General features: G+C 41.4%; 3 protein-coding genes across 5 annotated transcripts; all 3 read left to right on the forward strand.

Moving 5' to 3' along the window:
• The first annotated feature begins 4,046 nt into the window (after positions 1 to 4,046).
• LOC103428511 (uncharacterized) lies at positions 4,047 to 14,659 on the forward strand. 3 transcript variants are annotated; one of them, XM_008366614.4, is made up of 20 exons: positions 4,053 to 5,858; positions 6,542 to 6,627; positions 6,763 to 6,805; positions 6,893 to 7,152; positions 7,235 to 7,318; positions 7,431 to 7,808; positions 8,402 to 8,462; positions 9,848 to 9,989; positions 10,101 to 10,201; positions 10,278 to 10,526; positions 10,660 to 10,907; positions 10,992 to 11,222; positions 11,308 to 11,526; positions 11,621 to 11,674; positions 11,808 to 11,873; positions 11,986 to 12,126; positions 12,215 to 12,268; positions 12,983 to 13,042; positions 13,526 to 13,930; positions 14,036 to 14,659. In XM_008366614.4, the coding sequence occupies exons 1-20, from the start codon at positions 4,454 to 4,456 to the stop codon at positions 14,201 to 14,203; spliced, it is 4,455 nt and encodes a 1,484-aa protein (XP_008364836.3). In that variant the 5' UTR covers positions 4,053 to 4,453; the 3' UTR covers positions 14,204 to 14,659. The 3 variants fall into 3 exon arrangements, with proteins under 3 accessions (XP_008364834.3, XP_070683301.1, XP_008364836.3); XM_008366612.4 differs by having other exon boundaries at positions 4,047 to 5,858; positions 6,763 to 7,152; XM_070827200.1 differs by having other exon boundaries at positions 4,047 to 5,858; positions 6,763 to 7,152; positions 10,660 to 10,880.
• A 5,226-nt stretch (positions 14,660 to 19,885) lies between these two features.
• Positions 19,886 to 22,617, forward strand: LOC139198439 (uncharacterized). Its single transcript, XM_070827199.1, has one exon. The coding sequence runs from the start codon at positions 20,249 to 20,251 to the stop codon at positions 22,469 to 22,471; it is 2,223 nt and encodes a 740-aa protein (XP_070683300.1). The 5' UTR covers positions 19,886 to 20,248; the 3' UTR covers positions 22,472 to 22,617.
• A 376-nt stretch (positions 22,618 to 22,993) lies between these two features.
• LOC139198090 (uncharacterized) lies at positions 22,994 to 25,961 on the forward strand. The gene is made up of 3 exons (XM_070826348.1): positions 22,994 to 23,536; positions 25,711 to 25,827; positions 25,926 to 25,961. Exons 1-3 carry the CDS (start codon positions 22,994 to 22,996, stop codon positions 25,959 to 25,961), a joined length of 696 nt encoding a protein of 231 aa, XP_070682449.1.
• The last annotated feature ends 184 nt before the right edge of the window (positions 25,962 to 26,145 follow it).

A 26,145-nucleotide genomic window follows, 5' to 3' on the forward strand; every position in this document is an offset into this window, starting at 1 on the left:
GATTACTCGGCCTGCGCGCCACGTAGGCTTTGTAGTTTCTAGGGTCAACACCTTATTAGACGGGGAGGGTAAAGAAGCTAAGATAGAAGGGTAGAGTTCAAGAGAGTATAATGCGTTTAGGAACGTGGAATATAGGAACCTTAACGGGAAAATCTATGGAAGTAGTGGAAGTTCTGGTGAGGAAAATGATAAGCATTATGTGCCTACAAGAAACTAAGTGGGTTGGTCTTAAGGCAAATGATCTCGAAAACTCAGGTTTTAAACTTTGGTATTCGGGGCACAAATAGAACGAGAAATGGTGTTGGCATCATCATGGACAAGACCTTAACACAAGATGTTAGAGATGTCAAGAGGGTAGGAGATAGAATTATGACAATCAAGATTGTAATATGACAAGAACTCATCAATGTGATTAGTGCGTACGCACCTCAAGTAGGTTCGGATACGAGTTTGAAGGAGAAATTTTGGGAAGACCTTGGAGACTTGGTGCAAGGAATCGCTCAGACAAAGAAGGTATTTATAGGAGGAGATTTAAATGGACATGTGGGCAAGGAGACAGACAATTATAGAGGTTTTCATGGTGGCCATGGTTTTGGGAAGAGAAACGAGGATAAGAAAGCCATCTTGGATTTTGCAATGGTATATGATCTCTTCTTAGCCAACACCTTCTTTAAAAAGAGAAAAGAACATGTGATCACCTATAAGAGTGGGTCGTTAAAAACACAAATAGATTTTCTTCTAATGAGGAAGGGGATCGTATAACTTGTAAGGATTTCAAAGTTATACCGGGAGAGAACTTTGCTAATCAACATCGCTTGTTGGTGATGGATGTAAATATCAAAAGAGAGAGAAAAAGAGAATAAGACCTTGAAGTGCCCAAAGACTAGATGGTGGAATCTAAAAGGAGAAAAACATGCAATTTTTAAAGAGAAAGTAATCACCCAATTCATTTGGGATAAAGAGGGGGAAGCTAGCCAAATATGGAATTCCATGGCTAGTTGTATCCGAAAGTAGCCAAAGGGGTTATTAGGAGAGTCCAAGGGCTTTTCTCCACACCAAAAGGAATCTTGGTGGTGGAAATAGGAGGTACAGACAAAAGTTAAGGCTAAAAAGGAATGTTGTAAATTCTTATACAAGGATAAGACCGATGAAAACGGTGAAAGGTATAGAATAATGAAGAAAAAGGTGAAGAAAGTTGTGAGAGAAGCTAAGTTAGCGGCTTTTGACTATATGTATAAGCGACTAGATACCAAAGAGGGAGAATTGAATATCTATAAACTAGCTAGAGTAAGGGAAAAGAAGATAAGAGACCTAAACCAAGTGAGGTGCATCAAGGATGAGAATGGAAAAGTTCTTGTTACAGAGAACGCGGTCAAAGATAAATGGAGGGGTTATTTTCATAATCTTTTCAATGAAAAACATGAAATGAGTACTTATTTGGAGAAGTTGAGTAACTCAGAAGAGTGTAAAAACTACTCTTTTTACTGCCGAATTAGGAAGGAATAAGTGGTTGTAGCATTGAAAAAGATAAAGCATAGAAAAGCAGTGGACCCAGATGATATACCAATCGAAGTGTGGAAAGTTTTGGGAGAGACGGGTATAGCATGGCTCACAAACCTTTTCAATAGAATTTTGAAAACGAAGAAGATGCCAAATGAGTGGCGAAAGAAAACTTTGATGCCTATCTACAAGAATAAGGGCGACGTACAAAATTGCATGAACTATATGGGTATTAAGTTAATGAGTCATATAATGAAGCTTTGGGAGAGAGTAATTGAGCATAGACTGAGGCAAAAGACACGGATCTCGGACAACCAATTCGGGTTCATGCCAAGGCACTCAACCATGGAGGTAATATATCTTTTACAAAGATTGATGGACAGATATAGAGATATGAAAAAGGATTTGCACATGGTCTTTATAGATTTAGAAAAGGCGTATGATAGGATCCCAAAAGACATTATTTGGAGGATTTTAGAGAAGAAATAAGTACGAGTAGCATATATCTAAGCTATAAAAGATATTTATGATAGAGCAAGGACTGCCGTAAGAACTCACAAATGACAAACCGAAAGCTTCCCCATAACTGTAGGGTTACATCAAGGCTCATTTTTAAGTCCTTACCTTTTTGCATTAGTAATGGATGAGTTAACATGACATATTCAAGTTGATATTCCTTGGTGTATGCTTTTTGCAGACGATATAGTGTTGTTAGATGAAACTCGGGAATGAGTAAATGCGAAGCTTAACCCTTGGAGAGAAATGTTGGAATCTAAAGGTTTTCGCCTAAGTCGGTCAAAGATATAGTATATGGAGTGCAAGTTCAATGCAAACAGAGGCTCAAATAAGTTGGGGGTGAGGATTGGAGATCAGGAAGTGTCAAAGAGCGATCGTTTTCACTACCTAGGATCTATCTTGCAAAAGAACGGAGAGTGGGATAAAAACCTAAACCCTAGAAAACAAACTGGATGGATGAAATGGAAGAGTGCATCTGGTGTGTTGTGTGATCGTCGTATTCCACTAAAGCTCAAGGGAAAATTTTATAGGACGGCAATGCTTTATGGCATGGAAAGTTGGGCGGTGAAGCATCAAATACGTACATAAAATGGGTGTAGCGGAGATGAGAATGCTTCGTTGGATGTGTAGGCACACAAGAAATGATAAGATTAGGAATAAGGATATCTGAGGTAAAGTAGGAGTAGCCGAAATTGAAGGAAAGATGAGAGAAAATCGGTTACGGTGATTTGGACGTGTGAAACAAAGGTCTACTAAAGCTCCGATTAGAAGATACGATTACGAGATAGAGGTTCAAGGTCGAAGAGGTAGAGGAAGACCTAGGAAGATATAAGAAAAGACTTAGAGTACTTCGATTTAACAGAAGAAGTGACACAGAACCGAGCGCAATGGTGTTCTAGGATTCATATAACCAACCCCACTTAGTGGAAAAATGCTTTGTTGTTATTGTTGTCCTTATTTTATTGAGATTTTCCCCAGAATGACCAAAATGATTGATTATGGACAAATTTAGGGACCAATTCTATCGATTTCAAATCTCAGGGACCAAAGCGAGGTGTTGTGCAAATCTCAGAGACCATTTTGATTAAAAAGCTTTATTTTTATTTAACAAAAAATTAAAACAAAGAGATGATATAGTTAAAAGGGAACAAAAAGGAGATTGAAGTGAATACTGATTTGGAATGTTTTCTGTTTAATATTGTGGTGAAGCACATTTGGGTTTGTGTCGTAGGGTAGCAACCTGGCTGCTCACACGGTTGCCTCATTTACTGCCAAACATGGTGGTCTATTTGTATGGGACGGAATAGGCTCTGAGTTTTTAATTTAATATTTTTGCTATGGATGTAAACATTTCGATTAGATTATAAATAAAATCTATTTTTGACAAAAAAATAAAAAGAACCAAAATGTAAATGAATACAAAAAAGCAAAGTTAAAAAGCTAAAAATGTGCCAAATTAGACGAATGATTGGGCGAAAATCATGACTCCATCGTATGAATGGACGCCATGAGTAAATCAGTGCCATTGTACGAGTTCAAATGTGTTGCGTCAGTCCACGCTACAATGCCTCCACATATTAAAATAAGAACAAAACTTGGCTATTTAAATATGAGTGAGAACTCCTACTCAAAATTTCTTAAAATTGTTCGTTATCAATTTATATTACTTTGTGTTTATAATCAGAATCATTCATATAAATCACCCTACAAAGATCTTCTCTGCCAAAAATAAATTGAAACTAAGGTTGTTTAGTCATCAAATTGTTTAAAAACAAATGAACGGTATTGGTAAAAACATTACAAACCGTCTATGTATTTGCTATAATAGATTGACAAAACGATCTTAGTTTTAATTTATTTTTTGCAGAGATGATCTTTACAGTGTGATTTATAATATAGATGATTTTGATCATAAACACAAAATTCCATAATTAAAACACTAAGAATTTTGAGTATGAATTACTAATCATCTTTGAAGTTGCCAAGTACCCTTCTTAAAATAATACCTCCTAAAACGTACCGTCCACACTCACTCACTCCCTGCAAAAAACGCGAATCTCTCTCTCTCCTCTCTCTTTCTCTCTCTAGAAAAAAAAAAACCATTTTTCGAAGAAAAAAACAAAAGAAAAAAGGAACCCACTGAAAGAGACGGATCCGGAAGAATACGAACCAGAATATAACCGTAAACCCTAGCCCTAGCCCAGCCGCGACTCACCTTACCCACCGCCTCTCTCTCTCTCTCCACCTCTCTCACTCTAAAGCGAGTTTTCCAATTAGGGTTAGGGTTTTTTCGTTAGCTGCATGTTAAGGGTTGGAGAATCATAGGTCGATTGGGATTTGGGATTTTTGAGAAATTAGGGTTGGATTGGGTTAGGTTTAGGGATAGGATTTCGGCGATGGAATTTGTGGTCGGTTGTGGGTCGGGGGGTTGTTGGCGATGACCGGAGGCCGATGTCACGAGAAGAAGAAGATGATGGGTAGGGGTGCGGACGGAGGTTGCGGCACCGAGGAGAGGCCTTGCCCAATTCCTAGGGTTCGGCCCAAAATTCCGGCTACCCAACTGGAAATTCTAGAGAAGTCGTCGAGCTCTTTGAGAATTGATTTTTTCTCGCAGGCTAGGAAGGCTTTGTGTGAGCGCTCTCCTTTTGATGTTCCTGAGGACGGCTCATCTTCGAGTGTGCCCACCACCTTGCCTAGGGGTTTGGCTAGCTTCTTGTCGAGGCAGTCAGATAGTCGAAAGCGGCATAAGAAGTCGCATGCCGGCGCTGAGAAGAAGAGTTTTCGGCAGAGAGAGAGGTCCCGGGGTAATAACATTTGGGTGGAGACTGAGGACTACTTTAGACCATTGACACTGCCTGATATTGATGCGTTGTCTCAGGTATCCGAGCTTAGTAATTTAGCTTCTCACAAGTGTTTTTCGATTCCGGTTGTGGGAAATGTTCCGAGGCGGAATGCGAATGAGAACGTTAATGCAAACGGAGTTGTTGTCAGTGAGGAGGATGCAAATGGCGGTAAGTCAAATTGTGTTGTTGTCAAGGATGAAGGTATAAATGGGGGGAATGCAAATGATGCCATTGTCATGGATGAGAATGCAAACGATCAGAATGCTAATGATGGTGTCGTCAAGGCTGAGTGTGCTTATGAATGGAATGCCAATTCGGTTGTAGTTGAAAAAGTGAATGAGAATGGTGGAAATGAAAATAGGGTTGTCAAAGACGAGGTTAAGACAGAGAAGGATGAACATTCCATGGAAATAGATAGTGTGGGAGCTTCTGGGTTGCCCCCTAGTGGTCTTGAGTGGCTTTTAGGGTACAGGAATAAGATTTCTTTAACATCAGAGCGCCCGTCAAAGAAGCGGAAGGTTCTAGGTTCTGATGCAGGATTGGAGAAAGTGTTAATAGCGGCTCCATGTGATGGGAATTCATCTTTATGCCATTTCTGCTGCATGGGTGATGCAGGGAACGAGTCAAACCCATTGATTGTCTGTAGTTCTTGTAAGGTTGGAGTTCATCAGAAGTGCTATGGAGTACTAGAGAATGTAGATGCTTCATGGTTATGCTCTTGGTGTAAGAAGAAGACTGATACTAGTGATTCAGTAAAGCCATGTGTGCTTTGCTCAAAGCAGGGTGGCGCTTTAAAGCCAATTATTAAGAGCGCTGAAAATGGTGGATCTATGGATTTTGTTCACTTGTTTTGCTGTCAATGGATGCCTGAGGTTTATATAGAGGACTTAGCAAAGATGGAGCCTATCATAAACGTTGGAGGAATAATTGAAACCCGCAGAAAGTTAATATGTAACATATGCAAGGTGAAGTGGGGCGCTTGTGTTCGGTGCAGTCATGGTACTCTTTGTTGCTTTACTGTCTTATACAATTATCGTTTCTGTTTTGGCTGGCATGCCAATGGAATTTTTGGTAATTGGCATATATGCTTAGTTTTTGGTTTATTAGACTTGAGAGTTGTCTAACGCAAAAGATACAAGGGTGTTGCCTCGACGTGTTGCATCTGTGTTAGGGAAAAGGTTAGAAATAATTTTGCTTAGGTAGTTTGTAGGGGTCATAATCTTATTACTTATAATATGTACCCTCTCCTTCCCCAGACTTAACTTCAATTGGTATTGCAATTTAATAGTTTGTGAGATAAGAGTGCAATGTTTTGGCAGAATACCTACATGGGTGTTTTGCATCATCGTACTTTTATCTGAGCCAGATGGCCTGTTTAGGTTTTATCTTAATGACCATTTGCAGGCTTAAAAGCATCTTAATAATTATGGTATATTGTGGAATCTGGACTGTCGCTGTAGCTTACAAGGTTAATGCACGTTGCATATGGCAGCTTTATTTTTTTATCAGCTTGGCCTGGTTGTGGTTCATATTATTGATGGCTGAGTGGTAAAATGGAGCTTCTATAAATTCCTAATTATTGCACATATTTACCTGTCAGATCTTTCAATTACTAAGTTATTAAATGTTTCGACTTTGGGATTTCGTTCACTATGCTAATTTTCTTTTGGCTTGGGGGTCAGGAACTTGCAGAACTTCGTTTCATCCATTATGTGCGAGGGAGGCAAGACAGAGAATGGAAATTTGGGGAAAATATGGGTGCGATAATGTAAGAGTTTTATGTATGTATTTGAAAATCGTAATATTTGTTCATCGCTGACTGCTGTCTAGTATTGATATGTCGCCAACTTATGATTGTGATCAACCTTTTTGAATAAAATTCCCAACTTTGATAAACATGTAGGTTGAGCTGAGGGCCTTTTGTTCAAAGCACTCAGAAGTACCAGGTAACAACAACAGTCAATTAGTATCTCCCTCTGTCTCTGCTGACAAGAACTCAAATGTCTCCAACCATCTTCCTATGGCATTGTCAGAAAACAAATTACCCAAGTTAAGGATAGGCCCTAGAAATGGTGATAAAACTGCAGTACCTATTGAGGCTCTAGATATTACTTCTGACAAATCGGGTGATAGTGAATCACAGGAGATAGTGTTTCCTATTCCAAGATTAAATCCTAGGCTGACATCGGAGTGTGGTAATGCACAGCCGATGATTAATGCAGGGGCATTTGAGAGAAGCAAAGAGGATGTTAATGCTTCTAATTCCCTTAAATTTTCTCTGATTTTAAAGAAGGTAAAGTATGCCTCTGGTCACTTATTCTCTATAAATTGGGAACTTCATGAGCTTGTTTTAATACTTATATCTTCTCCTGCAGCTGATTGATTGTGGAAAAGTTAATGTGAAGGATGTGGCATTGGACGTTGGTCTCTCACCTGATTCTTTATCTGCATCACTTGCTGTAATGCGAACTAAAAAATTACTTTTATGTTCCTGATTGGCTTCTAAAATAGTTTTAGCATGTCCGGTGCTTTCTTAAAATTTGCCCTTATGATGTAATGTCCTTCCTGCAGGATGGTACTATGGTGCCTGATGTGCAAGGAAGAATAGTTAAATGGCTAAAAGACCATTCTAACTTGGATTTAAAGCAGAAAAATGGAAAAATGAAATTAAGATCAGCAATGTCATCCATGGCTGAGTTTGGGGATTCTGATGGCTCTGAAGCTGCTTCATTATCGGAGTCTGATATGGCAGATGTAGCTGTTAAGTCAGTACCCCCACGGAGAAGAACCAAAAGCAGTATTAGGTTTCTGAAGGATGACAAAGTAATAAGCTCATCCAAGGGGATCTTTAATGACAATGGCACATTGGACAAGATTAAGGTTGATCAACCTGTCACTGATGAACAAGAAAATTTAAGTAGAGTGTCTGTCCCTGATCCTGTTGAGAAGGTAATGATTTACTTGAGATATGTTGATTATGCACGCCTTCTGACTAGTGCATTTGGATACACTAGTGTAATCTGATTGCTTGGTCGTTAGTACCTTATGATGGACGGGCATTATGTATAAATATCAATTCTGATTTGGTTGAGTGAGTTTCGTTTTAGTGTGTTATCTGTAATTCATGAGTTTTGCAATAAGCTTAAGAAAGCCATCCTCTGTGGCTTCCACAAGGTCAGGCTTTCTCTGTCATAATATGCGTTGTTAAACCATTGGGGGTATATTGTTGGACCTTAGTTTACTTATAGGTTTAGTTGAAGTGATTATGCTTAAAGGTTTCATGGGGTTTGAGCTTTATGGATGTTATAATGTACTTGTTACAATAATAAAGTTAAGTCTTTATTTTGCTTTTAAATAGAATTTCTCAGTAGTAATGGAAACATGTTTGCTTAAGTGTGGCTTTGAATAAACACTTAATGGGGTGCCCCTCTCTCTCTCTCTCTCTCTCTCTCTCTCTCTCTCTCTACATCCCCCTCCCTCCCTCCCTGTGTGTAATTTCCTACCTCAAGCATTCATTACTAAGATATTTCTTGTCTTTGCAGAATCCAACAGAGGCCGATGTGTTTCAACATTCTTTGATGACACATTCACCTAGATCAGAAGGTACTCTTCTCCGTTTCTGCTGGTTAGATGTCAGAAGTATGATTGAAGATTGTGGTTGTTCATGTGCATGTTGATTGCCTAGGGAAAGACTTCTAATTTCTGGTTCTGGGGAGATCCATATTAGGTGAACATAGCCAATTTCCTAATAGTGTCGTACAAATCTTAATTTAATAGATTTGAATAATATCTGGAGGGTTTGGAGTATCCTTGAGTAGGAGTCAGGAAGTTGTCTTATCCCATTGCTGAAAATGGTTAGGAAGTACAGTTGCATGCCTACACAGGAATTTGGATAGGCTTTGTTAGTTTGATTGTAATTTTTCCTTTCATGTTTTTTGTTCTGTATATTCTGTTGTTCAAATAGTTCATGTATAAATTAACAAGTTCATTTTTCATAGGTGTGCTTGAAATGTTTACCTTTCTGCCACTCTTGCCTCATTTAAGCTCACAATCAAATTATTAGTCTTCCTCATATAAAAAAGAATTTAAATTAGGGAAGTGTTATTGGCACTCCAAAAATCTCATTCTACACTCCTCACAAGTGTATTTTCCTTTCTAAATATAGAAAGTTTGGAGTGTAGAATGAGGAATTTGGAGTGCCAATAACAATTCCCTTTAAATTATTGTCTTCTATTTTTAAATCAGCTTAATTTACTGATAAGAGCTTCTGATGTTAATTTTACATTTGGCTATTATCGCCTTGCAATTTTTACTATTCACCAGCAGTAAAGGCTAAGGAAAGGAATGGGACTTGTGTTGACCTCATGTGATGGTAGTCAGTGTAGGAAGGACGACAGGAGCTATCTTTATTGATAATTACGTTCTTTGTTTTGGGTGACATTTACTCTATTTAAACAATTTTCTATACATGAAAAAGTGTTGTTCTTTTCAAGTTTGAAGTTAGCGTCATTTCAGAATATTCTATTGTACATTTAGAGGAATGCTAAACAGCATACTAGTGTTGATGACCTAAATATAAGATACTTGCGTTAGTGAGGGAAGTCAGATTTGTATATAGTGCAAAATAAGTTGGGAACCACTCCAGAACATAACCATTTTAATAGATGTAATTGGGGTCTACGGTGCGCATGATCAACCAAATCAATGTTCTTTTGTTTGCAATTGTATTTTGTAGATGTAATTTTATTCCCTTAATATTTGTTCTAATTTGTTATGCTCTATTTGCTCTGTTTTTCTGGCGATGGGGAGTTACTACATTGTTATTGTACTTTTGAATTTGGTCTGTTAGTACATTTTCTGTTTGGTTGCATAAGTTTGTTGTCGTCTCTGTACTCGTTGTAGTCTTTTCTGTTTCATGCATAAATGACCCTTGCAGCATTAGAATAGGTTCTGGTGTATTATGACTTAAAATATTGTATGATGGGCAGGTCTTTTAGCTAAACCCTTGAATTGCAGCCTTTTGCAAATGGGTCAAGAGCAGTTGGGTACTATTCCTTTGCAGGGTACCTCAGCAATTGCAAATGAAGGTCAATCGTTTTCAGTTGCAAAACCGGTTATTCCTGAATTCAAGTAAGCTTTCTTTTTTATAATTATTTCTATTTTGCTACATGTCAAAAATTTTTTGCCTGTTTTGTGATGTGATGATAGCTTTTCTGAATCTCGCAAATTCATGGTTTGCAGTAAATCTGAGGCTGAAGTTCCTGGTTTTTATGTCCATCCGTATATTGAAAATAAGTTGTTGCAGATGCAGACTGGGGTGTCCTTAGAAAATTCAATATATGGTATTGATACAAATTTATTTATTTTTGTTTCCATTATGTTGTTATGGGTGAGTTTGACAGGTAGTTTATTTGTCAGGTTCAAGTGAGGGAGAAATTTCACGTCTGGAGGCATCCTCCCATGCAAGTGTTTGCTGTAATCACCAAAATAAGCATCCAAAATGCTGTGACATCATTTTTAAATCCGATGAGATGAAACTAGAACAGTTGGTTAAGGCTCGAAAAATGGGAGTTCTAGAAATCTGTCCAGGTGATGAAATGGAAGGAGAGCTTATTTATTACCAGCATAGGTTGCTCAACAATGCGATTGCAAGAAAGCATTTTACTGGTATATGCAATGCACTTGTCTTCCGTTTAGTTTTATTTTCACTGTTCCTGCCTTTAGTAGAGGCATGCAATACTATCATTTGATGTCATGTAATATGAATATTAACTTATGTTGTAAATACATTCTTTTGCAGATAATTTGGTATCTAATGTTGCTAAGAGTCTTCCATTGGAGATTGATGCAGCACGGAGGCAAAAATGGGATGCTGTACTCGTTAACCAGTATCTTTGGGAGCTTAGGGAGGCAAAGAAGCAGGGTAGGAAGGAGAGACGGCATAAAGAAGCACAGGCTGTGCTAGCAGCTGCAACTGCTGCTGCTGCTGCCTCTTCTAGGATTTCATCATTTAGGAAAGAGGTTCTTGACGAATCTTCCCATCAGGAGGTTAATGATTTTCTTATTTTCTCAATAACATGTCTCTTCGTGGTCATTTATTTACTTTCATACTTTGTCATTTTATTCTTGCAGAATGTGACGAAGTTGAATACTTCTAGTGGGAGGTCCAGCTTTTCCTCACAGATGATGCCGCGACCTAAAGAGACATTTCCGAGGGTGGCTGTTCCCCGGATTTCTGTGGAAAAACACTCGGGTTTTGTTCATTCAGTCACTGATTCTTCCAAAGAACATCCTAGATCTTGTGACATCTGCAGACGTTATGAAACGTTGTTAAACCCGATCTTAGTCTGTTGTAGTTGCAAGGTATTCATGCCTTTCTTATGGGTTTACTTTGATGAGACTTGCTACTCTGCTTGGTTTATGACTGATAACCAAGCCCTTTTAACAGGTTGCCATTCACTTGGATTGCTATCGTAGGACTAGAGAATCTACAGGTCCATGGTATTGTGAACTGTGTGAAGAAATGTCATCAACTTGTATTGCTGGTGCTCCTGTCAATTTTTGGGAGAAAGATCATTTTGTTGCAGAATGTGGTTTATGTGGTGGCAAAACAGGTGCATTTAGGAAGTCTTCTGATGGTAAATGGGTACATGCCTTTTGTGCCGAGGTATACTTTTCTGCTGCACACAAATGATGTCATTTACTTTTTTCATTTTTTTAGTGCTTAAAGAATTGATGTTATTTTCTGCTTCATTTGGTAGTGGATCTTTGAGTCAACATTCAGAAGGGGGCAAGTATCTCTCATTGAGGGAATGGTATGTGTATAGGTTATGCTGTGGCAGTTGTAATGTTGAACAATTTAGATTACTGTCATTGAATTTTTTTGCTTTTTGATAAGCATTGAACGTAATGTTCCAGCAATTATAACAATATGTCATTGAATGCCAGGAGACGATTTCTAAGGGGCTTGATTTTTGTTATATCTGCCGACGCAAATGTGGTGTCTGCATAAAAGTAAGAGTTTGACTTTTTCTTCTTCCCTCGTGATCTTATACTTAAGTGGAAATGTTTTTTGTCTTTATAATTAGGAAACTGATTGCCAGGCATCTGTATTGTTTGTCTGCAGTGTAACTTTGGCAATTGTCAGTCAACATTTCATCCTTCCTGTGCTAGAAGTTCTGGTTTTTACATGAATGTGAAAACTTTCGGTGGAAAGATCCAACACAAGGCATACTGTGAAAAGCATAGTGTTGAGCAGAGGACGAAGGTCTATATCTTTATCACCCCAAAGCCTCCATCTTTTAGGTGGTTGATGAGTTGTTTTGTTCATTTTCTTGGATTCTGAATTTATGCAGGCTGAAACACAAATACATGGAACTGAGGAGTTAGAGAACCTCAGGAAAATCAGAGTAAGTATCATTCTTGTGTTTAGTTTATTGTACAGTAATTATAGTTGCTCAAATACATTTCTAAGGCCAGAAGTAAAAAACAGAAGATTGAAGAGCAACAAATATGCCACACCGCCGTCAATTCTACCAAATATGCCAAGTCAACCCAACGTGTCACTCCTTTCATCACCCACCCATCCCTTTTGAACCACTCGCATCTCCTCTGCGACCCATTCAATTGATTGAGATGAGGCTTGGGATCTATCAGGAAGAGAGAGACAGGGAACTAGGTGGTGGTGGTTAGGATGAAGCGTGGAAATTTGGAATCGAGCAGAAAGAGCGAGAAGGGGGGAGAGGAAGGAGGGAGAGAGACGTAGGAAGGGGATGTGTTTTTTTTGTCCTTGTATTTGATGGGTTTCATGGGTTAAAAATGGGCATAATGGGTATGGACAATAAAAAACCCAAGTCCATCAGACCCCCTTTTTTTAGTCCTATTAGAATAAAATACCCATGAATGTATAATCCATCGGTATAAATGGCCATCCCTAGGCGTGTAGTAGTTTTGAAAGTATTTGTGCCTTGGTGGCATCTCTTTTTGCAACTTGTTTCTCATCTATATATATGTGCTTAGTGATATTGTTTTTGGTCCATCACTTTAACTTCTTTCAACTTGCGTTTATTTGCTTGATGAACCGAATTCTCTGATTGAATTATGACATGAATGATCTTTTGCAGGTTGAACTGGAGAGGGTACGACTACTTTGTGATAGAATCATCAAACGAGAAAAAGTAAAGGTGAGGCATTTCCATGGTTCTGTTCATGGTTTAGATGCATGCTTTTATTGGCTCCCTGGTTATCAATTTAGTGTCTGTTATGTTTTCATATGTCTCCAATCTTAAGATTCGGAAAGAGGTTTTCTGTCTTTTGCCCTTTAACTCTTTGTTGGATCCATGGAAACAGTGACTTACTAGACCTACATATGGGCCAGTATGACCCACTTTCTCCATGGAATTATTATCTGGTGCATCTTTAGCTTTGCTGGAGATCAGTAAGAAATTGAGACATATGTATGTAATGTTGGCATCTGTAATGCCAATGGAGCTGGAGTAGCGTCACTAGCCACATGATTTGTACCTGACTGTTTATAGCCTTGGTTCAGTTCTTGTTTAATCCTGTTGCCTCTGATTATCTTAAGTTGCATATTTTCATTCCCTTGTATTTCTAAGGTACTTATCTTGTGGAGAATTTATGCTGAATAAGGTTTCTTTTGAATGCAGCGGGAACTGCTCATTTGTTCACATGACCTTCTTGCTGTCAGGAGAGATCATGTTACTCGGACAGTGCTTGTTAATAGTCCTTTACTGCCACCTGATGTTAGTTCTGAATCAGCTACAACATCTCTTAACGGACATACAGATGATTACAAATCATGCAGTGATGCAATTCAAAGATCAGATGATGTGACTGTAGATAGTACAATTTCTGTGAAGCGGCGGAGAGTTCCTATAACTATTGACAATGACCCAAAAACAGATGATGACAGCTCCACATCCCAAAACCATTCTACCAAAAAGCTCTTGGAGAGGCCACAAGTTTCTGATAAACATATTCCTTGTGGAGCTTCTAGTGCTGCAACTTGTAAGCTTTCGGAAGATGGAGGATGGAGGTCAAAATCTAGGAAGGTATTTTACATTTTGCATAAAATATACACACGCGCGCACATACGTCTCTAGAATAAGCACAATAAGGTGTATGATAGAACTAACTGTAAACCTTCCAACTCACAGCATGCCGAGACTTTTGAGAAAGAACTGGTAATGACATCGGATCAAGCATCGATGAAAAATATGAAATTACCCAAAGGATATGCATATGTTCCTGCTGATTGCATTCCAAATGAAAAGCAGATCAACCAGGATGCTTGTTCTGGTGAACAACCGCAAGGAGACGGGTAGTGTCAGAAAACTTCCTCCTTGTGTTTAATCTGCCTTTGTGGAGCTCAAAAGTAATAGAGGACAAGCATTCTCTGCCCTCCATCCCATGGCATCACCTTGCCCTTCCTGGCCTGGAAACCACCACGTTTCTTGGTTTCAAAGGGAAATGGCCGAGTGGAAGCAGGAGGTTAGGTCATCGCCTTGTGCGTAAAGATTTCACGTCCTAATTTCGGATGTGTGTAAGTTTTGGCATCGTTGTATATTCTTGTGAGAGTTAACTGTACAGTGGGTGAGTTTCTTCCATTTACAAGTGTTGGAAGGCAGCGTGGGTTTTTCTTGTGTTTGTTAGGACTAAAGAGAAGCTCTGCTTGTAAACAGGTGTACAAGAAGCTCTGCCTGCTCTGTAAAGTTATTGTATATATCCTTACAATACCAATCCCCCGGATGCATCAGATTAATGGAATCGAGCGTTTAATATTTGAGCCGTGTCGTTTTTATTTTCCTAGTTGAAGTTTTGTCCAACTGACTCCAGTTTGTATGTTGGATGCTGGTAACTTAGAGGAATAAATACAATTCTTATGATTAATACGGTGGTGTATCATGCTGATTATATGAAGGTTTACTATATCTACAACATGCAGAACCTTTGCACACTAGCATTACAAATACCAAATTCAAGTGGTATAATCACTTTTTAACTTCAATTGATATTTAAATGTTATTGAGATTATCTATGAAATAGTTTAAGATATTGGGGAGAACTAAATATTTTTATAGAGTAATTTCGAGGCTAAGTAAAAGTTTTTAACATGATTGGCCTAAGAACACATTAATGCGTGGATAAGCACACAATGATACGTATCATTTCACTTTCATAAGTGAGCTGACCAATATAATGCGAAAATATAAGAGTTTGAATGAAAAATAAAGAATTTGAATCCCACATCAATTAGGTATTTTGGCGAATGCCGTTTTGGTAAATGACATTGTATAATTTTGCAATGTCTTCTTTTTGGATTTGACGTGGTGGTCTTTTCATTGTTATAATCATAGTACAGAGAGATAAGCTTGAAGAACAACAAATTGTATAATGATATTACAATAAGTAATTTGGTTTAAGTTTTAAAATAATATGAATTTGGTAAAAGAAACTCATCAATATAGGTTGGGTTCTACTCGACACAATTGGTTAAAAACCAATTCTTTTATTCTCTTACAAATAATAGAAATCAAGATTTAAACTCTGAACCTAATAGTGTACAGTTGTAAATTTGCATTTTTGAGATTTAATGATAATTGAATTTTATAAGCGTCCAAAAACTACTAGCACAAGAATAAAAGCGAAATTATCACACAAATAGGTTGAAGGAAATAAAAAGAGAGAGAGAGAAAAAAGAATGAATGCACTGGCATATCATGCTAATTAGATGAGTGTTTACCATACACAACTAGCAGCCATATTATTACTCTTTACCGATCAAATAATTTTCCCCCTTTGAGTCGAGTGGTATTAGGATGGAGTGGAGAAGTCAGGGTTACGTTAAAAAGAAAAGAAATTTAATCTTGGAATTATATGATATACAGCAGCCGGAAAGAGTTCCTCTCCTAATCTCTCCCTCCAAAATCCAAGGATTAAATGATTTTTAGCCGTTTGATTAAATTTCAAAGGCTCGGATCATTTGATCCTTGGGTTTTGGAGGGAGAGATCTGGAAATGATCTCTTTCCGCCTCAGCCCAACCATAGTATTCGGTAGGCCTGACAATTCCTGACACGACTCGATAACCTGACACGACACGATATGAAATTAACAGGTATTCGGGTCGACACGATAACGAATCGGGTCGTTATCGGGTAACCCGATAAGCACCTGTTAAGATAATGGGTTGGTTCGGGTATACATGTGGGTAACATGATACACGATAAGCAAAATATTAATTTTATAATTTTATAACCCTAAAATAATACTATAATAATTATATATATTAATTTAACAATTTTATACCCCTAAAAACTATAATAATTATTGTAGACATTGAAATTTCGTTGAAATAAATGTTAGCCATCGCATTAAAATTACATTTGTAAACATTGAAATTTTAGTGAAATAAATGTTGACCATTGCATTAAAACTACAACATACACCCAAATTCACCTACAACAATCCATCCAAATTCACCTACAACAATCCATCCAAATTCACCTACAACCTCCACCCAAATTCACCTACAACATACACCCAAATTCACCTACAACAATCCATCCAAATTCACCTACAACAATCCATCCAAATTCACCTACAACCTCCACCCAAATTCACCTACAACATACACCCAAATTCACCTACAACAATCCATCCAAATTCACCTACAACCTCCACCCAAATTCACCTACAACATACACCCAAATTCACCTACAACAATCCATCCAAATTCACCTACAACCTCCACCCAAATTCACCTACAACAATCCATCCAAATTCACCTACAACCTCCACCCAAATTCACCTACAACATCCACCAAAATAAATGGATGGTGGTGGTTCATTCCCAAAGTCTATAAATAGGCTCCTCCATCAAAGAATCAGGGGAGGATTTTTACATGCACTTTCTCTACTCCCAAATTGGAAGAGAAGTCACACCACACCAAAGCCTTGAAGCCTCGAAACTTAGAAGATCTCAAGCAAATCCCGAAGGATCAAGAAAGCCCTCTTCGTTCTTCGTGAAATCCTCCTTCAAGATCAAGCCCCAACGCCCCTTGAAGAACTTCCACCCATTCAAGATCAAGCCCCGACGGCCCTTGAAGAAGGTGTTCATCACTCATCAACTGTTCGTCCAAGATCAAGCCTCGACGGCCCCTGGATCAGCAACACTACATCTACACGTTTCAAAGATAGAATCAGAGGCCAAATTCGTAGAAGAGATTGTGACCCCTAAATCATTAATACAAATATTATTTTGTACACGTGTTCTTGTCTCATTCGTTTCAGGAATTTTCCGTGTTTACAAATTTGGCACGCCCAGTGGGACCGTCTCTACCTCTCATCTCTATCTTTGAATCCACAACAAGCACAAATGGCGTCAAGGAAGGCCCAAGTTGTTCTCGCTGCCAATGCAAGAAACAAGAGCGCCATCACGACAGGGGGCGTCACTTCAGGCATCATAACTCGGAGCAAGGCAAAAGCTCTTTCTGCCGCCTCTTCCGCCCCTGCATCAACTCCGCCAAAGGCACAAGAGCACCCGAGGCACAAACCGGTGATCACCCTGGCCTCGCTCAGGGCGCCAAGAGAGGAAAGCCAGAGGAAGTACTCTGAATCCTTACTTTCTGATGCCGACTCAAGCAGCGGCATAGCTATGCAAGTCATGGTGGCTGGAGCGACTTCAATTGAGGAGCAGCTGGCTCAGATGAGTGAAACAATCGCAAAACTCACAAGGACTGTGGAGGACAAAGACCTGCAAATCGCAGCGCTTGTTAACCAACTAGATGCAAAGCCCGATGAGAAAGTCAGGCAAGGGGATAATCTAGTAAAGAGGGAAAACGACGAGGATGAGGAACCTCCAGTGGAGAACGTCGAAGAGACACTGAAGCCGGACCAAGCGGCGACACTCATGGGGTCTCTCTCTATCCAGCAGCTGCAGGAAATGATCGCCAACACCATCAAGGCGCAGTATGAAGGAAGCTCACATGACTCCGTACTATACTCAAAGCCCTACTCCAAGAAGATTGACGCTTTGAAGATGCCGAAGGGTTATCAACCACCAAAGTTTATGCAGTTCGATGGAAAAGGGAACCCGAAGCAACATGTCGCCCACTTCATTGAAACCTGCAACAATGCTGGAACAGAAGGAGACTACCTCGTTAAGCAGTTCGTGCGCTCGCTGAAAAGCAACGCTTTTGACTGGTACACCGACCTCGAGCCCGAGTCTATCAACAGTTGGGATCAGCTAGAAAAGGAATTCCTCAACCGCTTCTACAGCACGCGCCGCACCGTAAGCATGCTGGAGCTGACCAGTACGAAACAGTGGAAGGAGGAACCCGTCGTCGACTACATCAATAGATGGCGTTCATTAAGTCTGGATTGCAAAGATCGGCTTTCTGAAACCTCTGCCATTGAGATGTGTGTTCAAGGCATGCACTGGGGGTTACATTACATTCTCCAAGGCATAAAACCAAGAACGTTTGAGGAGCTGGCAACGCGTTCCCACGACATGGAGCTGAGTATCGCCAATCACGGAAAGAATGAGCCGATCACCCACTTCAAGAAGGATAAGGTGTTCGCCCCGAGTGTGGACAAGACTGGAAAAAAGCCTGCCAAGGAAACTTTTACTGTCAACACTACCCCCATCAAAACTCCATCTGCGCCTATCAAGACCACCTCTGCGCCTATCAAGATTTCCTCCAAGACCAAGGCAAATGAGACAAAGAGAAGTGAGCCTCCTCGCACCCAAGACAAGTATAAAAACACCTTGAGAGAGTTGGAGCAAAAGACGTACCCTTTTCCTGACTCAGACGTGGATGCGATGTTAGATGACTTGCTGGAAAAAAAGGTAATTGAGTTACCAGAGTGCAAGCGCCCTGAAGAAATGAATCGAACGAACGATCCTAGGTACTGCAAGTACCATCGTATCGTAAGCCATCATGTGGGCAAGTGCTTCGTCCTCAAAGAACTCATTATGAAGCTAGCGCAACAAGGGAGAATCGAGCTAGACCTTGAGGACACAGCCGCAACACATACTACTACGGTGGCGTTCGGATCCTTCGATCCCGTGCCTCTCCAAACGACAGCCGACCATTCCTATCAATGTGCAAGCTACACGGCGCCATCTACTCAACCATCGCCGGGGGCAAACGAACAAGATGCGTATACTGATGATGATGAAGGATGGACATTGGTGACCTACAAAAAAACAAGGAAACCAAAACCACAAGCCACAAGACCAAAGGTGGAACAAGTGAGAAAAAACCGTCGCCGCAACAGTAGGAAGCCTAAAAGAAACGTAAAAGTCAATAAGCCAACGTATGCTGGGGAACCCATGGAGCAAGAGCCACGCATTCCTGTCTCCTTGCGCGAGTACTTCCCGAATGACTTCTTCCAACAGTGCACTATCGCTGCATGCCATATGGTCGAAGTAGAAACGGAAGAACCTCCAAAAGGCAAAGATATCACCACTGAGGGAGAAAAAACTCTCACGCTCGAAGAAGGTCTGCCAACACATTTTAGCATTGAGGAAGCGCTACGATTACCAAAGAAGATGCGAATAGCATTAGCAGCGGTCTTGGAAAGTCCCAATGAACATGAAGTGCAAGAAAGCAAGAACGAAGGCTTGAAGCTTCGGCCACATGAATGTGCCACATGTTGTGCTATCGAGGATGCAATCCATTTCACCGACGAAGACTTGCTGCTAGGATCCAAGCCTCACAACCGTCCTCTCTTCGTCTCTGGGTATGTAAAGGGGCACAAAGTCAACCGCATGCTCGTGGATGGTGGATCAGCCATAAACATCATGCCAAAGTCAACAATGACTACAATCGGCATCAAGGCAGATGAGCTGTCCCTAAGTCGTCTACTAATCCAAGGTTTTAATCAAGGAGGACAAAGAGCGATGGGCATGATCTGAGTGGAGATGACTATTGGTGAACTCAAGTCGAGCACGATATTCCACGTGATTGATGCAAGAACTTCCTACGGCTTACTCTTAGGAAGGCCTTGGATCCATGCGAATGGAGTAGTACCGTCCACCCTTCACCAATGCTTAAAATTCTACCGAGAAGGAGTGAAGGTGATCTATGGCGACACCAAACCATTCACTGAAGCCGAATCACATTTCGCAGACGCCAAGTTCTACATGGATGAAGACATGGTACCCAAAGCTCTTCCAAAAGAAATCAAATCCACGGGCAAAGCAACACCTAAAAAGCAGGAGCGACAAGCCATGCCTAAGAAGCGAGAAGAAGAAGTTACGCCGTCTTCAAGCAAGAACGATAATGAGCTGGCTAAATGAGCAACAACAAAGGGGAGTAGGATACCCTCAAATGGACCAACCATACCCGTCTTCCGATACATCCCGATGTCGAGAAGAAAGAATGGTCAATCTCCGTTCGAAACTGGAGCAAACAAAGCCGATGCACAGAGGCATATGGATAATGTAAAGTTGCTCAAGACGAATGCAGTTTTACCTCTGACACAGCTAGGCGGCACTAAGGTCGCAAGACTACCACAAGGCTTCATAAAAGCTCTACCAAAGGGGGTGGAACCAAGCTTTCTCCCAACCCAGAGGACCGAAGAAGGTTTTGATCCAAACGCCTATAAACTCATGTCGAAAGCTGGCTACGACTTCGCTTCTTCTTCGAATCATGAAAAGAAGGTTTCAAACACCATTAACAATAAAGAACGTGACCTCACCGAGACTCAAAAGAAGTTGAAGAAGCACGGTTACAGAGTTGATAACAACAAAGCTGGACTAGGCTTCACACCAAATGCACCCGTGAAGATTTCAAGCAAAGTGAAAAATGCTAGCACCCAACACATCAGCGTGAGTATTGAACAAGATCATAATGAGCCTAAATCCACCCCTTGGACGTCAGTCTTCGATAGGATGCATCGTTCAAGATCCAGAATGTCAGCACTTAACCGCATTGGTGGTCAAAACCGAACCTCCGTCTTCAAGAGACTTAACATGCCAGCATCCCAAAGCTCTGTTTTTGAAAGGTTGTCAAAACCTAAGAGGCAAAGCAACACGACTAGCTCTCTTCCTCGTCAGTCAGCTTTGGAAAGACTTGAAGACAACAAGAAGTTTTCCAGAAATAGGAAGACAATGTCAAAGGAAGGAAAACTCGACATGATAGCAGAAAAATGTGATATTCGAAGCTCAATTCCTTCAAGAATGAAGCGCCAAGAAATCTTGGAGGTGGACACAAATGGACCACTGGAAGTAAAAAGGCGCACCATCATCCACACTGGACAATCTTCATGCCGACCGGCCCAAGAGGACGACACCGAAGAGGAATTCCAAGATGTCTTCCACATCACAATCCAAGAAAGTGGAGAAGATGAGATCCCCGAAGAAGATGTCGCTGCTGCGCCACCGCAACTTGAGGATGGGGGGCAATCCACGGTTGATGATCTCAAGGAGCTCAACTTAGGCACAAAAGATGAGCAGAAACCTATCTTCGTGAGTGCGCTGCTAAGTGCAGACGAGGTAGATGAGTATTACCAACTGTTATCAGAGTACAAAGACGTCTTTGCTTGGACTTACAAGGAAATGCCCGGCCTTGACCCTGTCATCGCTGTACATCATCTTGCAGTTAAGCCTGGAACGCGACCGATAAAGCAAACTCAAAGGCGCTATCGATCCGAGCTAATTCCACAAATCGAGGTAGAGATTGATAAGCTAATCGAAGCAGGCTTCATTCGAGAGGTGCAATACCCTAAGTGGATCTCCAACATCGTCATCGTCCTTAAGAAATCTGGACAAATACGTGTTTGTGTAGACTTCCGGGACCTCAATGACGCTTGCCCGAAAGATGACTTTCCCTTGCCGATCATCGAAATCATGGTGGACGCAACCACTGGCCACGAGGCACTGTCATTTATGGACGGCTCTTCTGGATACAATCAAATTCGTATGGCTCTCGAAGATGAGGAACTAACAGCATTCCGCACTCCAAAAGGTATCTACTGCTACAAGGTCATGCCGTTTGGTCTAAAGAACGCTGAAGCCACATATCAGCGAGCAATGCAGAAAATCTTCAATGACATGCTACACAAAAACGTAGAATGTTATGTAGACGACGTGGTGGTCAAAACAAAGAAAAGATCAGATCACTTGAAGGATTTGCGAGTAGTGTTCAAAAGGCTGCGAAAGTACAACCTCAAGATGAACCCGTTGAAGTGTGCGTTTGGCGTCACCTCTGGAAAGTTCCTCGGCTTCATTGTCAAGCACCGTGGCATTGAAGTGGACCAATCAAAAATCAAGGCCATCCAAAACATGCCCGAGCCAAGAAACCTGCACGAGCTGAAAAGTCTACAAGGACGACTAGCCTTCATCAGACGCTTCATCTCCAACCTTGCAGGGCGTTGTCAACCGTTTAGTCGACTCATGAAAAAGGATGTTCCATTCATATGGGACGAAGCGTGCCACAATGCTTTTGAAACCATAAAAAAATATTTATCAAGTCCACCTGTCCTGGGGGCGCCTGTGCCCGGGAAACCACTCATATTATACATCGCCGCTCAGGAAAGTTCAGTGGGAGCACTCTTGGCCCAGGAAAACGAATTCCAGAAAGAATGAGCGCTTTACTACCTGAGTCGAACGCTCACCGGCGCCGAGTTGAACTACTCCCCAATAGAGAAAATGTGCCTTGCCTTAGTGTTTGCCATCCAGAAGCTCAGACATTACATGCATGCTTACACCATCCACTTGGTTGCTAAAGCTGACCCGGTTAAATATGTCATGTCCAAGCCAGTCTTGACAGGGCGACTAGCTAAATGGGCGTTGATTCTCAATCAATACGAGATCATTTGCGTCCCAGCTAAAGCCGTCAAGGGACAAGCATTAGCAGACTTCCTTGCCGATCATCCAATCCCAGCCGATTGGAAAATCTCAGACGACTTGCCTGACGAGGAGGTATTCTACATTGACATATTTCCGAGATGGACGATCTTTTTCGACGGATCCGCACGAGCAGACGGAGCGGGGGCAGGAGTAGTATTCATGTCACCGCAAAGGCAAATACTACCTTACTCATTCCAACTAAGCGAATTGTGCTCCAACAACGTCGCTGAGTACCAGGCACTAATCATCGGGCTTCAAATGGCGATCAACATGGAAATCACAACCCTTGGGGTATATGGCGACTCTAAGCTCATAATTAGTCAACTCTTGACTGAATATGAGGTGAGGAAAGATGATCTCGTTCCGTACTTCCGATTGGCAACTCAGCTGCTACAAAAGTTCGAGGCCGTAACACTAGAACACGTGCCGAGAAAAGAAAATCAAATGGCAGACGCTCTCGCTAACCTAGCCTCGAGTATGACACTAGGGGAAGACGAAGCTGCAGATGTGCCAATTTGCCAAAGATGGGTCATCCCCCTCGCCACCGAAATGATACTAGATGATACAAATGTCATCTCGGTACTTCCAGTCGATGTTGAAGAATGGAGACAACCATTGATTGACTACTTGGAGTATGGAAAACTTCCAAATGATCCGAGACACCGCTCTGAAATACGTCGACGAGCACCTCGCTTCCTCTACTACAAAGAAACACTCTACCGGCGCTCTTTCGAAGGAATACTTCTGAGATGCCTAGGTGAGGAAGAAGCCAATCAAGCCATGGAAGAAGCACACTCAGGCGTGTGCGGGGCGCATCAATCTGGACCAAAGCTACATTTCCAGCTCAAAAGAATGGGTTACTACTGGCCAAGCATGGTGAAGGATTGCCTGGAACATGCCAAAAGGTGCCAAGCCTGCCAATTCCACGCCAACTTCATACATCAACCACCTGAACCATTACACCCTACAATTGCTTCATGGCCATTCGATGCATGGGGATTGGACGTCGTAGGACCAATTACTCCAAAGTCATCTGCAGGAGAAGCTTACATCCTAGCTGCAACAGATTACTTCTCCAAGTGGGCTGAAGCCATACCCCTAAGGGAAGTAAAAAAGGAAACTGTTGTCCGTTTCATCAAAGAGCATATCATCCACAGATATGGTGTGCCTCGCTACATTATCACTGACAATGGAAAACAGTTCTCCAACCGACTTGTAAACGAGCTCTGCGAGAAATACAAGTTCAAGCAGCACAAGTCTTCCATGTATCATGCTCCGGCCAACGGTCTTGCAGAAGCATTCAACAAAACATTGTGCAACCTCTTAAAGAAAGTGATCGGCCGAACAAAGAGAGACTGGCACGAAAGAATAAGCGAAGCACTTTGGGCATATAGGACGACGCATAGGACTCCCACCCAAGCTACCCCTTATTCTCTCGTATATGGCGTGGAAGCTGTTCTACCGCTAGAAAGTCAAATCCCCTCACTTAGGATGGCTATACAAGAAGGCTTGACTGATGAAGAGAACGCAAAGCTGCGCCTTCAAGAGTTGGAATCACTCGACGAAAGAAGGCTCGAAGCTCAACAACACTTGGAATGCTACCAAGCACGGCTATCCAAGGCATTCAACAAGAAGGTCCGCCCAAGGTCTTTCCAAACTGGAGATCTCGTCCTTGCATTACGAAGGCCTATCATCACAACTCACAAGACAAAAAGCAAGTTCACATCAAAGTGGGATGGACCGTACGTAATACAAGAGGTCTACACGAACGGCGCCTACTTAATCATGGCAGAAGACGGCTTGAAGATCGGTCCCATCAATGGCAGATTCTTGAAGCGTTACTACCCCTAAAGGCTACGGCACAAAGCTCCTGGCCCGCAAGAGCATAAACTGTGTACGGCAAAATCATCATCAAAATCACTATAAATAAAAAAATAAAAAAATAAAAAATAAAAAAATCATCGCTCATTTGAACTACGTTATGACTTGATCCCTCATCAACCGAGGGTACGTAGGCAACTTGAAACTTCAAAACATCAAGTACAGTCACATCACCAACAAAAACACAAACACTTTGAAGAATAAATAGCAAATTCAAGATATGAATATTTTATTTCTTTAAAGAAATGATTTGGTTACAAAGTCATATTACAAAGGTGAGCAATACGCCAACGTCACCACCAAGGGAAAACTGTGACCAAAAGGCATTGCACAGCAAAACCCCACCTGCAACACATGGTGCGCACACCCGAAGCAAGTGGACCTCCAAGTCAGCCACGCGACCTCGTCTGCAAACACCTTCTTTTCCGTTGACTCTTCTTCTTCCTCTCATAAAAGTTGCACAGTCACCCACAAACGAAAGGAAGACCTGCAGATGCACAAAATCTGAATCCAGATGTGGTGTTTCTCTCTCTCTCTCCTATGCAGCGACGTCTCTCTCTCCAAGCCACAGCAAAGACGAACCTGTAGCAACAAGAATGAAGCTGCAGCGGTTGAAGACGGGGAAAGCAACTCGGCCTTGTCATTCGAACCTGCACTCGCATTCACTTTCTCTGACCGAGTCAAGCAGAGCAGACTTTCGATGCCTTCCTAGGTTCTTCGCCGGTTTAGCAACCTCAGCCTGACAGAGCACTATATAAAAATAAAATATATATATATATATTTATATATGCGGCAGACCGTCCTCAGCAATAAAACACACCTCACAGAGTGAAGGCAGCGCCCTCCTTCCTCTTCTCCATTGGTGGAAACATTTGCAGCGCCATCGAGGACGATAAACGGAAGCCCAAGCGGTTGTAGCAACCATGCTGCAGTCCTTCATCCTTCCGTCCTCATGCTCTCCTGCAACTCTCCCTGAAGCTTGCAGGATAATGAAGTTTGTTGTTGCTGCCCTAATTTTGATGATGGTGAGCTTTTCCTTTGCCGCAGTGAAGACTTCGGATGAACACGATGAACATCGACGTGACCGACTGTAGGGCGATGGGGTTGATGAAGCTGCACCACTTTTTGTCCAACACCGAGCTCACCACACGGCAGACGAGAAGAGCACGTCGCAGCAAAGAAACAGGACGGTGCAGTTAAGATTCAGGGCAGTAAGCTGGTGCAGTGTCTATGTAAAGACTACGCAATGCCCTATGTATGTATGCATGTGTGTATGAATGCGTGTGTATATATATATTGGTCTCAACAGGCTGCAAATAAAACCGGTCTGCATGTAGTGCAGTGACTGTGCAAACAGTGATCCGTATGCGATGCAGTGACTGTGTAAAAAGCAATCCGCATGCAATGAAGATTGTGATAAGGTGATTGTGCAAGTGAAAAGATGGTCCGCATGCGAGAAGAACGCAATGCAGTGAGGAAGGCCACAAAAAAAAAAACCAACTGTGCTATCGTCAAGCCACTCACGAGTG

Source organism: Malus domestica, chromosome 08, assembly GCF_042453785.1.
Source record: "Malus domestica chromosome 08, GDT2T_hap1".
Lineage (NCBI taxonomy): Eukaryota > Viridiplantae > Streptophyta > Magnoliopsida > Rosales > Rosaceae > Malus > Malus domestica.